The sequence below is a fragment of the Polypterus senegalus genome, chromosome 2 (assembly GCF_016835505.1).
Source record: "Polypterus senegalus isolate Bchr_013 chromosome 2, ASM1683550v1, whole genome shotgun sequence".
Lineage (NCBI taxonomy): Eukaryota > Metazoa > Chordata > Cladistia > Polypteriformes > Polypteridae > Polypterus > Polypterus senegalus.
In genome coordinates, this window is record NC_053155.1 from 194,485,235 (window position 1) to 194,499,733 (window position 14,499).

A 14,499-nucleotide genomic window follows, 5' to 3' on the forward strand; every position below is an offset into this window, starting at 1 on the left:
ATAATTTAAAGTATTACCACTTAACATGTCAGGTAAAAGTCATAATGTCAGCCGTTAGTTCCTGATATACAATGTACTCTCAGTAGAGCAGATATTTGCATGTTCTTCACAGATCCTTCAGAAACTAATCCAGCAAAGCACTTTATCTCTTCATCTGACTTGCGGCATGAAAATTACAGCATTTTGTAATCGTGTTTTACAAATGACTCCTTAATGATGTTACAAATTAACATTTAAATATATTTTTAACTCTGTGTAGAATGTTGTATTTTAATAGATTTCATTATACGTGTACACAGATGTCATGCAAATGAAAGTGTTAATTCTACAATTATTTTAATGACTGAATGATTCCAGTTGAACTTGATTACTGACAAGTTCTTTTTGACAAAACATTTGTTTCATCATCAGTTGTTCACTCTTTCCTTATCCAACAAATTAAAACCTGCAATAAATCCTCTTTCTTTACACAAACAAAATACTTTGTTTCCACAAGAGAGATGGGATTTGGTGTTATCAGTACAACAGGGGTTGTTCCATCTCTTGGTGACTGTGATAGATAGATTTGCAGTTGTGATGCTACAGAAATACACTGATTGTGAAATTCCTTTAAGCTGTCCATCACATCTTAGATGAATTGCAAGCAGAAGACATGGACTATATTTACTTCAAAGGTGCTTGTGGGTTTTTTTTTTTTTTTTTTAATATTCAGGACTATTTCTCTTGCAGTTCCTTATTTTGGGTTTCTAAAATTATCATTTTTAAAAATATTTTCTAGTAAAAAATTTTGGCATTTTGATGTTTTAATAATAATGCAGTACCTTGAAGGAACCACATGAATATGTGAGGGCCCCCTTGCCTGATATTTACCTTTTGCACTTTGGCTACAATCTTTACAGAGGTGTTTGATTTTGATCTTATTAAAACAATCATCTCATCTTTTCTGTTAATTTATTGGCGCATAATGCAAAATTAATGTAGCATTTCAAAAAAATGTTTTTAAACACTGCAATTAAGCATTTCTTTTTAAATTAAGAATAAGATTCAGAAAATAAATCAAACAATTTTTTGAATGCAGAATTTCTTGCTGTAGACATTTTTTCCATATCTTGATTACAAAAACTTTTTTTTAACCAGATACTGAAAGTAAAGGTTCACATACTTTTGCCACTCACAAATATGTAATATTCAATCGTTTTCCTCAATAAATAAATGACCAAGTATAATTTTGTCTCATTTGTTTAACTGGTTTCTCTTTATCTACTTTTAGGACTTGAGTGAAAATCTGATGTTTTAGGTCATATTTATGCAGAAATATAGAATATTCTAAAGGGTTCACAAACTTTCAAGCACAACTTTAGTTTATATGAAATGGGCTTTAAATGAGGTAATTGAGAAAACTAATTCTGGTAAATACCACATAAAAAATGGAAAAATTCCAAAGTTCATCATTATTAAAGCAAAGCATGTAAATCTGTTTTGGTTCTGGTTCTTGAGTGGAGAAGTCCCTACTGTGTAGAACATTTTGCCTAAATAATGGATTGTCACGTGAACACAACCTCCACACAAATAATGCAAAAGGTTCTTAATACATTACATTTATGTTCAAAAGCAATATCTAATTTTTATATCTGGAATCTGCCAATATCTTCGGTCTTCCCAAGACAAAAAATTAAAATACCTCCTAACAGCTTCAGAAAGATGGCATATTCAAAATAGACTTCATAGCTTGTACTGCTGATGAGAGCCTCTTGTCTATGAATTTTAAATGTTTGGGTACTGTTTGAATCTTGTTGCTAGATCTTTCCCATTTTAATTGAATGTTTTTATATCCTCTGTATTGTTTCATATTTTCCTTAACACCCAAACAGAAATGACATATGAAGCTAGTGAGCAAACCAATGACCAGTTACATCGGACCTCAGACTGAAACCAATTTCACTCCACCCAGTTTATAATTAGAAACACATTTCTTCTTGTTAAATTCTTTTTGTAATTCCATGACTTATTGATGCTTTCATTGTACCACAGCAGACTTTTTCAAAACGCTTGCAGTGTTTTGTGGACTAGAGCAGACCTTCTCCTTTATTTTCAGAAATGAAAGAAATTAAGGGACATGAATCCTATTGCAAGTCAATTAAAATTAAGGCAAAACGTTCATTAGCAGTAAAAATTGGTCAATAAGGAAGAAAAGTGTTAGAATGAAAACCTACAGGTACAATAGCAATCCACGACTGGAGTCGAAGTCCCTGTTATAAACATTTTATGAGTGTGGCAGTTGGTTCATGGTATAATTTAACTTTTCCCAAGTCCTTGAGCTTATTTTTTTAATAAACTGTTCATTTTTTAATTGAATGTTTTTTCCTCAGGCGATTGAGATTTTATGCCATACATTGCCTTTAAACAGTTTAGGATTTATTTTTTTTGTTTTTGGTTTTTTTACAATTTAGGATTTTGTTCAGATTTGACAGGGGGTTTTATTTGTAAATCACTCATTTTTCACAGTGCTCCCCAAGAAAGAAGGAAACTTAACCACTGAAAACATTAAAGTCCAACATTGAACAATAATGAAAACTCAATTTATAAACATTTATTCTCTCTAAATTTGCATGGCAAGATCTACCCATTTCATTTTGCCAACTTGCTCAGGATGTGCCAGATTGCTTGTGGAGTGGTTTTTCCGAAGTTCCTGCTGCTGAGTATTCATTAAACATGATGCTGCTACCACCACATTTGACAGTGGGAGTATGAATGTCACGTCGCCATTCTGGGTCAAAGACTAGTGTTAGAAAGGTGACCTGTCCTAGATAGTATGTGTAGGTTTCTTAATTCTGTGCTGAGTTCTGAAATTTTCAGTGCTTTTGAGATGATCTTGTACTCATTCCCAGATAGATGCTTTTCTGTAATTATGTCCCTGACTTATTTTGTTTGATCACAGAAAGAGCAGGGGATATTTAACCTCTTAAATAGCTCCTCTTGGGTAGATCACCTTTTCTCTATTTCTTACAAAGGTGTAAACCAACAAATGTGGTGAATTAAGGTGTGAATACACAGCACCCGAGTAGATTATTCCTTTTCAGCACATTTTTGTATTTCAATTTGTTTCTTTCAATGTGGCATGGCCAACATTGTAGATCATTTGGGAAAAGTCCTTTTAATACAATGCAAGTTTAAAATGGGAGTTTATTTTACAAACAGAACATTTTTTGAAAATACTGTGTATATTGACTGTAGTTGACTGAAATACTTGGTCACACACTACCCTATTCTTGAATCTTGAGTTTAAACGTCTAGTGGTGCCACATAGTTCTCCTCTGGTAGTTAATTAGAACTAAAGATTATGCAGTGGGGGAGAAATTATGGTTCCTTTTATGTGTGGATAACAAAGCTTCCATTTAGCTGGGTACCATTGCTTCATGTAAAGACACTTCGGCATACTACTTGAGCTAAAATCTTTCTTATTACCGTGTCCTTGGAAGAAATTATGGCTTATCTTAAACTTAATCTATTGTTGCACCATAGAAATTAAACTGAGAAAATGTGCATTTTATTAAATTACAGCTACCTGGTTTTGGATGAAGCTGATAGAATGCTTGATATGGGCTTTGAACCTCAAATTCGTCGCATTGTTGAACAAGACACTATGCCTCGTAAGGGAGTACGACGTACCATGATGTTCAGTGCCACTTTTCCTAAAGAGATCCAGGTATTTTTATTTACAACTTTTAATTTTATGTAAAATAAGGCCAGTGTCTTAACTAGTTATCATTTGATTCAGATTCTTGCTCGAGACTTCTTGGATGAATATATCTTTTTGGCTGTTGGACGTGTTGGTTCTACCTCTGAGAACATCACACAGAAAGTTGTATGGGTTGAAGAAAGTGATAAGCGCTCTTTTCTTCTTGATCTGCTTAATGCTACAGGTAAATGAAATGCAAATAAAGCTTGCTTTTATATGTAAATGCAAAATACTTTTTCAGATGCACTTTTTTAATCCAGGTAAGTGCATATCAGGCATAATTTGAGACTAGGACCTTAGACTTCTAAACTCTAAATTGGCCATAGATACTGTACACAGCATTATTGAAAATCCTTTTTTTTTTTTTTTCTTTGTTCTGCTTGCAAAGTACATGAAACTTCTCAGAAGCCTCATGTAGTTTAGGCACAATAATGCCAAAAGCGTTAAGTGATAGTGTGGCATAGCAAGTATAATTGTTCCAGCATAGAATTGTTGTAACCTTTTGTTAACGCATATCTACATGTTTCTCCTGAGACATTATGGCCTACTTTTCAAACTGACAAAGGACCTTCCACCTTAGTATTTATTATGCTGCACTCTAAAAGCTGGTACAGCAAGAATTTTCCTCATCTTTAGAGACGTTTGTTCTAGATTAGATAAAACTCGTGGCTTTCTTCCTGGGTAGAGCATGTATTTAGCTGTGGCCTGTTAAATTCAGAAAGTGTTCAGACCTCATGACATTTTTTACATTTTGCTATCTTGCAGTCTTAGACACTAAAATTCTTTCAATTAAGACGTACTAAATACCCCAGAAAAAGACAATTTTCAGATTTACTAGAAGTAAACTGAAATATCACGGTAACGCTAGTGTTCAGATTCTTTATTCTGTACTTAGTTGGAACATCTTTGGCAGCACTTGCAGCCTGCAGTCTTAGGGCTCATTTATACTTAACGCGACGCATGCTGCAGCAGACGCTCCTGCTACGCAAGCGTTGAAGTGTTTATACTTGCGCGCGTACTTTACATAAATCTGGAGGAGTCCACCAGGTGGCAGTGTGAGATATTATCACGGTGAGAACATGTTCGGCTTCTCTGTGTTGTGAATTGCCTAGAACACCTGTTAAATTCCGATAACACCTTACCGCAATATCTGTGAAAAGGATGTTTATTGATTAAATCCATCAATCTAGGGATGTGTCCATTCCAACAAGCATTGGGCACGACTGAGAAGCAATCCCTGGACGAGGTCTCCGCTCATCGCAAGGTGAATACAAGCACACATACACTAGCGTCATTTTAGCGGCACCAAATCCCCAAATCTGCTTATCTTTGGAAGGAAACCGGAGCACAGTGTGGAATCCAAGCAGGAAATACCAGCAGCGTAACTCCCTGCGAGACAGCAGTGCTATTGCTCCGCCACCGTGTCACCCCCATGTGTGTAATTATTAACAGTATTCATTATTTAAATGAAATTATATGTAAAATGTAACATACACACTTTAATGCATTTCATCATGAAAGTGATATCAAGTATGAATCTAAAGATTCTAAATGTGCAGAGAGTTGGAATATCATACATTTAATTTGCTCTGTATGGTGATCTTTTGCTGCTTGCCGCAGCTGTCAGGTCCAAGAAGCTCGTAGCAATTAAAAACTGGGATGACGTTTACGACGGACGGCCTGCTTTAATGATAAAGTAAACTACGAGGTTAAAGTGGACAATTAGAGATTAAAGCCGAAATTTCCACTTTAATCACAAAATACACGTTTTCACCATGTCCTTTATTTTTTTCTCAGTAATTCAAATATAACGCTATACATTATGTTGCTGTTAAGTTGCAAAAATAAAAAAATTAAAAAAGACGACACAAAAGATGGTATGTGAGTCTTTTAAAATGTATCGTGTCATTACATTCGGGAACTATCTACATGTGACAGCCTCTATGCCGATCCTATGGGATGGATGCTTCGATGTGGTGAAGCAAAATGCCGACATACAGATGCATTCGTGGTGCTTTTATATTCAAGCGTCGCATATTCCCGATCGTAATGACACGATACATTTTAAAAGTCTCAGTGCCGTCCTTTTTTTTTTTTTTATAACTTCACATCGGCAACATAATGTATAGCGCTGTATTTGAGCCACTGAGAAAAAAATAAGACACGGTGAAAACGTGTATTTTGTGATTAAAGTGAAAATTTCGGCTTTAATCTCGAAATGTCCACTTTAACCTCGTAGTTTTACTTTATTATTAAAGCAGACCATCGTAAACGTCATCCCAGTTTTTCATCGCTACGAGCTTCTTGTACCTGACAGCAGGTAAAGTAAAAAAATTAAAAAATAGACGGCACAAAAGATGGTATGTGAGACTTTTAAAATGTATCGTGTCATTACGATCGGGAATATGCGACGCTTGAATATAAAAGCACCACGAATGCATCTGTATATCGGCATTTTGCTTCAACACTTTGAACAATTCATCAAACAGCAAAGCGCGCACATCGATCCCCGAAGGATCTCCATAGAGGCTTGCTGTCACATGTAGATAGTAAACAGAGACTCTGATGTCACGTTCCGACTTTTAGCACACTGCGCCCCCCGACTTTTTGCTGGTACTGCAACTCGCGCATGCGTCGCGTTAATTTCTGAGGACCTGCTCAGAGGACGCGTGAAATGAACGCTGGGAACGCGTGGCATCCATGATGCGGGCGCGTACACGTTCTGAGCGTGAAGTATAAATGAGCCCTTAGAGTATGTTGTAATGAGCTTGGTCAATCTGGAGTTGGGGATTTTGTCAACCCTGCAGGGTTAGATGAAGACTGTTGACCAACTAATTTTTATGTTGCTCCAGAGATGTTTTCTTTTGTTCAAGTCAAGGCTCTGTCTGGGTAACAAGAACTTTCACAGAGTTGTCCCTAAGTCACTTCTATGTTGTCCTTGCTTTTGTACACACAGCATGCATTTGCATATATGAACATAACCTGATTAAGGTGAATTAGTTAAGGCAGAAACATGGTTTCTTAAACAATCTGTGTTTACATGGTAAAGTAATCTTCTGGAGTTTGTCCTTTATGGAGAAATGTTATGAAACCTGTGATAAATTACCTTATGGTTTTGCGAATGTTTTGTCAAATTGACACTTAATAGGTTTGTTACTGGAATGCATGCAGCACACTTTTCTGCTTGGCGGTGCGATTGAGCCCTGTAAAGGACCCAGTATGCATGATTGTCTTGTACCCAAGTGCTGGAAGAATAATAGCGCAGGTATTTTTAAGTCAATAAGATGAGTATTGCGTTAGTTTACTTGTTTCTTCAAAAAGGGATGACTGTAAAGCACATTACTTTTAACATGTTACTTTGCTCTTTTCCAAGATTGTTGCTGAGTTTAGCATTGTATGTTCAGCTCATCAAAAAAGTACCAATTTCTGAAATATTGAGAAATTCAGCCAGGTGAAGGAAAAATGCAGTTTATAATTGCAATTTCTTATGATACACAGGCTGAGAGTGTGGACTGTACACTCGCAGACAACATTCTCAACTGTAATCGAGTTAAGAGTTTTACATGGTCATGGAAAAATCTATCTCTGTTAACCAAGTCTCTCGAAAGCCAGTAACCTGATTTCTCTCAACTAGAATTAGGGTTTACATGGTATATTAGAAATCGGGTTTCTGTGAATAACCAAGTTATTGAGACATTAAAACACACTGACTATTAGATTTAGTACCTTATATACACCTGATTTTTTTTGTAATTGTGTTCAATCGAGCTGACCACAGGTGGGACTCCAAACAAAATGTAGAAACTTCTCAATGATTATCAATAAAATAATAAAATGTGATGCACATGAGGCAAACTTCAAGTGCCATTGCAAGGGTCTGAATGCTAACAACAATGTGATTTGTTTATTTTAATAAATTTTCAAAAATGTATTAAATCCAGTTTTTGCTTTGTCATTTTGGGGTTTTAGTGCTTGATTTGGGTAGGTTATGCAGCAGCAAATGTGAAAGTGAAGGGGCACAAATGCATTCTGAATGCATTGTAGCTTGGGGAAGTGGGAAGTATAAAAGTATGTGGATAGAGAGAGGTTAATCATGGTAAAGCAGGCAACACAACTCATACGTCATGTACTGGAAGAAAACTTGTCAGGTAATCCAATCATCTTCTTTGTGTATAGGCAAGGATTCTCTCACCCTGGTGTTTGTGGAAACAAAGAAGGGTGCAGATGCTCTTGAAGACTTTTTGTATCGGGAAGGATATGCATGCACCAGTATTCATGGGGACCGATCACAGAGAGACAGAGAAGAAGCTCTTCACCAGTTTCGCTCAGGAAGGTGTCCAATCTTAGTGGCGACAGCTGTGAGTGAATTGTTCTAAAAGCTTAAAGCCCTCTTGGTATTCTTTCAATGCCTAATCACTTTTGTGTTTCAAATGAATGTAGGTTGCAGCACGTGGCCTGGACATATGCAATGTGAAACATGTTATTAACTTTGATTTACCAAGTGACATTGAAGAATATGTTCATCGAATTGGCCGTACTGGTCGCGTAGGAAACCTTGGTGAGTTTCTTCCACACTAGTATTGTATTCTGCTTTTTGCAAATTTGTAAAAAGACACTATTTTTATATGTATGTGTGTATGAATATATGTACATGCGTATAAAGTGGGGGAAATAAGTATTTGATCCCCTGCTGAATTTGTAAATTTGCTCACTTACAAAGAAATGAACAGTTAATTTTTAGGTAGTTTCATTTTAATGGAGAGGGAGAATATTAACCAAAAATCCAGAAAAATTTGCACATCATTGAGAGAAATAAGTATTTGATCCCCTACAACCCAATCAGACTTCTGGCTCCCACAGATATGGCTGTGTGCTGATTACAATCAGTCAATCCATCAATTACAGATACTCCTGCTCTCAACTCATATATAAAGCACACCTGTCCACAATCAATTTCTTCCATTCCAACCTCTCCACTACCATGGGCAAGACCCAAAGAGCTGTCAAAGGACGCCGGGGCCAAGTTTGTAGACCTGCACAAGGCAGGAATGGGCTGCAAGAACCTTGGTGAGAAGATGGCAACTGTTGGTGCGATTATTCAGAAATGGAAGAAATATAAAATGACCATCAATCACTCTGTCTGGAGCTCCATGCAAGATCATGCCTTATGGAGTGAGGATGATCATGAGAAAGGTGAGGGGATCGGCCCAAAACTACACGGGAGGAGATTAATGATTTGACGGCAGTTGGGACCACGGTCACCAAGAACATTGAAGCACTTTAAAGGGTGAAATTTGCACCTGGGAAATGCAAGCATTTAATTTCAAATGTATGATTCCAATTGATAAGATTAAGATCCCTTTTGATAAGTGTTTGCACTGTTAATGGGTCTTTAAAATACCCCCCTAAAATAGTCTACTAGCTAAACATATTTAGGGATGTTCCAATCAGGTTTTTATAGGACCAATACCTATATTATTGGATTGGCAGATTCTGGTACATTTTTTGCTTTTTTGTGTGTTTTTAAACCTCCTTTATCGCTCCCCGGCAGTTCAGTTAAGGAGCAGGCTCCGGGTGCGTAAGAGCTGACAAGTCAGTAAATGCTTGCTTGGAAGTATGATGCAGTGAGGAGGAGTAAGGAACGTGGGGTTTTTTGGGAGTATTAATGGTCCGAGATTGCACCTGAACTTGCGCATGGTTGAGTGACAAGATCACAACTGCAGATGGAAAGTCTGATGTACAGTATTGATTTGTTTTTTTTTACAACACCGAAGTTTTTATAGTTTTTCTTCAAATTTAACCCATTGATATGCAGTGAATGACCTAAAATATTGTAAAGGTAAGCAGAAAACTGCCGGAGGTTTGTATTTAAAGTTCAGGTTAACAAACTGGAAAAAGTCATATTACAAATGGGCCGCCTTCAGGGACCATTTAATGATATTCTGTATCATTTAAATTAAGCCATGGAAGCTGAAGTAAGCAATCTGTACAGGTGTCCTATCTTCAGTTGATTACTTAAAAACCCCTCTGTCCCTCTTAAAGCAGAGTTGTAAATTCCAGTCATAATGGCAAGAAAAGGGCAATTAAGAAATTAAATGAGACGGAACATTATCCTTAGGAAGTTTGTGGGGTGTGGGGGAGAATCAAAGTGTCAGTGAGTACGATGTCATACACAGTCCAAGGGCAATTGGGACCCGGAAGAGATCCAGCAGACCCAAAGTCACAACCCATTCAAGAAGACAAGTTTCTGAGGGGTTACCAGCTTCTGTGATTGGTACCTCACAGCTCAACAGTGGTCAAAAAAAACAAGTCTCAGTTTCTACTATGAAGAGACTTTTTGTTGAAGGTTTGACTGGGAGTGTGGCAGTAAGAAAGCCATTTGTTAAAGGACAAAATAGGGCCTTGGAATACTGGCTGTGGATTACTGTAGAATGGACGAAATTCTTATGGACTGATGAATTAAAAATCTAAATTTCTGTTCATCACACAGGATGTTTATATGCAGTCAAGCTAGTCAAAGGATGTCTCCTTAGTGTGTTGTGACTCCAACTGTTAAACATGGAGGAGGAAGTGTGATGGGCTGGGGCTCTTGCTGAAGGGAGAGTTGATGACTGGAATGAGTGACTCAAATTCTGAATCAAAAGGGTTACCACTGCTTGTCTGTTATATCAGCAAAAGGTGGCTTGCTTTGAATACAAGTTTGTACACTTAATGATTCCTTGACTTTATTCACTATATTTGTTCTATGCCTTGATTTCATGAAGCATTAAGTTAAACTATGCATTTCCATAGAAAATGAATAAACTTTTTTTTTTTTTAAAACTTTTGACCGCTACCTTAGGACTAGAAGTTGTATAATGTGATTTCAGTTTAGAGGCTTGGGTCTTATTCATCCAGTCACTCGAAGGCATGCTTTTTTTCCCTGACGGAACTACTACCATAACTTATCAAAACTTCAATTGGCATTATTTTACCAAAAGTTAGTATGGCAAGGTTGTTTGTTTAAGCCAATAAAGTAAGGTTTTTCTTTCCTTTTTTTTTTTTGGATCTCTTTAGGTTTGGCAACCTCATTTTTCAATGAGAAAAACAGCAATATTACCAAGGACTTGCTTGACATTTTGGTGGAGGCCAAGCAAGAGGTTCCTTCATGGCTTGAAAATCTTGCTTATGAGCAGCAGCACAAGAGTAGCAGTCGTGGCCGTTCAAAGAGGTACAGTAATGAAAATGTACTTTTTTCCATATCTAATCAATATGTGCCATTTCTGACCTTTTGTTGGTTGATTGTAGGTTTTCTGGAGGTTTTGGTGCCAGAGATTATAGGCAGACAAGTAACAGCAGTAACAGCTTTAGCAGTCGCGGAAGTCGTCAAAATGGAGGCCATGGTGGGAACAGAGGATATGGTGGCAAGTCCTTTTCCTTTTTTTCTTCCCCAATGTGATCGACTTTTGTTCTGTTGGGAAACGTACTTTATTATTGATCATTAGTTATAGTTTTGTAGTACAACTTGTGTATTTATTGTCATTTCTCCCATTTGCTCCTTTTTTAGGTGGCTTTAGTAATTTTTACAGCAGTGATGGATATGGAGGAAACTACAACTCTCAAGTTGACTGGTGGGGAAACTGAAGACCCTCCAACAGTGGAAGTCACCATGCCAAACTAGCTAAATGGAAACCACATGTAACTAAGCCAGACTATACCTTGTGTAGCTTCAAGAACTCGCAGTACATTACCAGCTGTGATTCTCTGAAAACATTTTTAAAGGGAGCTTAAAAGTAATCGAAGATGGCCTGCAAGACAACCAGAGCATCACCTTTTTTAGATGTCAAGATATGGCTGCTGACTCAAATGCCTATAGAATCTTGGACTTTAGAGTTTAACTGCACTTCATTTATTTCTTTGTAAACATGAGGATCATTTGTTTGTTAATGTACTGTGCCTTTAACTTTAGAAATGAGTTTACTTTTAATGTCATGCTGGCCCAAATTGGCCAAGATATCTATTGTTTTTGTAAGGCATAAAGCTTGGACTAAATCAAACCTTGGCAAATACTGGGATGATGTGACTTGAAGTCATTGTTGTTCCATTTGAATTTCAAATTCTCACAGGGACAGTTATCAGGTTGCCTATATTTTAAAGGCTTTAGCACAAGCAGCTTGTAATAACATCACAGGAGTGTTTGATTAAATACAATTATTCCTTGTATGGCAAAACCATTTAAGGGATTGAGAGTTCTGATTTTGCTCACTCTATCCTGGATAGGTACCTATTTAGGGAAATGGTAGTCTTCAGAAAGCCATTCCAGTTGCAGTGATCTTAATACATCAAAATAATGGTTTTAGATGGACACACAAATGCTGGAATATATTTCTCCACTTGTAATTGACTTGACAGTGTTAAGGCAGCTAGTTAGATACCACAAGCTAGCCATAAAGTGGGGCAGTATTTTTCCTTTTTTTTTTTTTCCCTCTTTTCTGGTTTGCTTTTGTCCTTTCTGGATCATTTTAAGGGGTAATTTAAAGACTTGATTTTTTTTTTTTTTTTTAAACCAGTTTCTAAACTTCTCATAAGTTCTTAATTACAAAATGCCTGCCATATTGATGAAAATAGACGAATGGCTATAAGGACCACAACACCGAAGCAGCCCTGCAGAATGTCTTGGCTGGTTTGGTCTTATACGCATGCTAGTGTTGATGTTTTTTGGTCAAGGGGGGAAAAGGGTGAATTCTGCAGCAGGCTTTATTTTATTACAGACATAAACATTTTCTCTTTTTAAGCTGCGTCAAGTTCCAACAGACATCCTCAGCTTATGTAGATTCTAAAAAAAACGACTCATAAGATGGGATTTAAGCTGCGATTAGAGATAGCAGGTCAAGTATGTACTGACTGCACCAGGGGTTGCATGAAGCTTTCAAGAGTGCAGTTGGTGCACCAGTTTTAGTTTCATAGGTTTCCATTGCATGAACTGGCTGTGTATTCCACTTAATCTGGCAACATACGGAATTATGTTTCCTCCTGATGGTACATTAATGCTGTAAACACTCTGGCACGTTAAACTGCCTTGAGGAGTATTTAAAATCCTTAGCCAGGATGCCAGCATTTAATCTTTCTCTTGAAGAAAGGTAGCTTGAGGAGTTATGGCATTTAACTTTTAAGTGCAATAGATTTATTCTCAAATGTGTTGTGCCTTGTTCTGAAACTTTGAAGCGGATGCACTGACAGTATTGAGGTAACTTGAGATGAATGGTGCTATTTAGGTTTAGGCCCTTCTATGTTGTGTCCATCACGTTTTACAAAAAAGATTTTATTGCACATCTAGAGTTTTATATAAATGTCATGTGTGCGTGTCCTTAAGCTTCCAAATATTGTGTGGGAAGATAGTGAAACGCAGCTTGTTTACAAAGTGGCTGGGGCTTGATACTTAACCAGGATTTATTTGGGACCAGGGGGATTAGCAGTTGGGAATTTAGCTATTTGCACACAGATTTCTAGATTCTACTTTTTTGCTGCTAGTTTTGTGTAATTTATTAAGCATTTTTTGAGAAATATTTATTTTTATAAGCCTAAGTGATTCTTTGAAAGTTCAAGAAACTTGACCAAAAGACAATAAAAAAACACTGGCACTTGAATGTTGAATGTCACCCGTATGCGTGAAATATATATATTTCGGGGTAGTGTGAGCTTTTTAATGTTTAAAGTCAAATTGGACTCAAAAGTCAAAAATCCACACCTGTTAATGGTCTTTTTATAGGCCAAAATCTTTCTGTAGAATATACCAAATTGGCAAACAAAATTTAAAGAAAAAAAGCCAAGGTTTGGGTAAAAGTTATCAAAGTAAAAGAAAATGTTTCTTAGATGTTTATCAGCTTGGTGTCCAGATTCTCCAGTTGTATGTTTTTGTTGTTGTTTTTTTTTTTTTTTTTTTGTTTTTTTTCTTTCCTTTTTTGGTGTCTTTTGTATGTGAATGTCTGGCACATGGAAATCTTAACATGTGGTTATTCTCTTTATTGTTGCATTTGCTGTCAGGTGCACTGGTGTCTTTCAAAGCATATAGTAAGTTCTCAACTTCAGCAATAAGTCTTACATATTATGGTTTGTGATAGAATTGAGGCATTTTGAGAGAATGAACATGCTTTCTGACTTACTATGTGCTTCAAATGAACACCAGACCACCATGCGTTTAGTATTTGCTTTATGTAATAGGTTAGAAAAGCATTGCACTGCATGAGAGAACTCAGCTGTGCATTTATTGTATGATTTTATCAAAAAATAAATACTCAAACTGCAAGTTTTTGACTTGATGTCTGCTTATTTTTGATATATGAGAATGCAGCGTTTAGAAAATGGAAGGCTGTGTGAATGATGTTTGGAACGCATGCATTTCATTTTGATGTCCTACTGAATAATTGCTGCACTCTATTGAACCACTTTATCCTTACCAGCCAATAAGTATTGACAGCTAGTAGTTATTATGCTTTTTTCATATCTGTTGGTAGAATGTTTGGTTTTGCTTTCTTACATGGGCCTGGTTTGGGACAGATCTTATTGTGGAACGCTGTACTTGCACTAGATGTACATTTAAGGAATACTTAGGATTGACGTACACAACAACCCAACTGCAAACAATGTGGAAAATTCTCATTGAACGCCGGTTGCCTAATCCACCGCTCTTATCCATTTGTATGCTCAAGTAAAATGCACGTGTTATTTGCTAAAATTCATACTACTGGAAAACTGCAGTTTCAAACAGGAAAGTCTCACAA

General features: G+C 36.7%; 1 protein-coding gene across 11 annotated transcripts in view; it reads left to right on the forward strand.

Moving 5' to 3' along the window:
- Positions 1-14,024, forward strand: part of ddx3xa (DEAD-box helicase 3 X-linked a) — a 63,774-nt gene extending 49,750 nt beyond the window's left edge. For all 11 annotated transcript variants that reach the window (XM_039745110.1, XM_039745115.1, XM_039745116.1 and 8 more), the window contains 7 exons: positions 3,562-3,706; positions 3,779-3,923; positions 7,916-8,097; positions 8,180-8,297; positions 10,796-10,949; positions 11,027-11,142; positions 11,286-14,024. In XM_039745110.1, the coding sequence (XP_039601044.1) occupies positions 3,562-3,706; positions 3,779-3,923; positions 7,916-8,097; positions 8,180-8,297; positions 10,796-10,949; positions 11,027-11,142; positions 11,286-11,362 (937 nt within the window). In that variant the 3' untranslated portion in view covers positions 11,363-14,024. The remainder of the gene's footprint in view (positions 1-3,561; positions 3,707-3,778; positions 3,924-7,915; positions 8,098-8,179; positions 8,298-10,795; positions 10,950-11,026; positions 11,143-11,285) is intronic.
- The last annotated feature ends 475 nt before the right edge of the window (positions 14,025-14,499 follow it).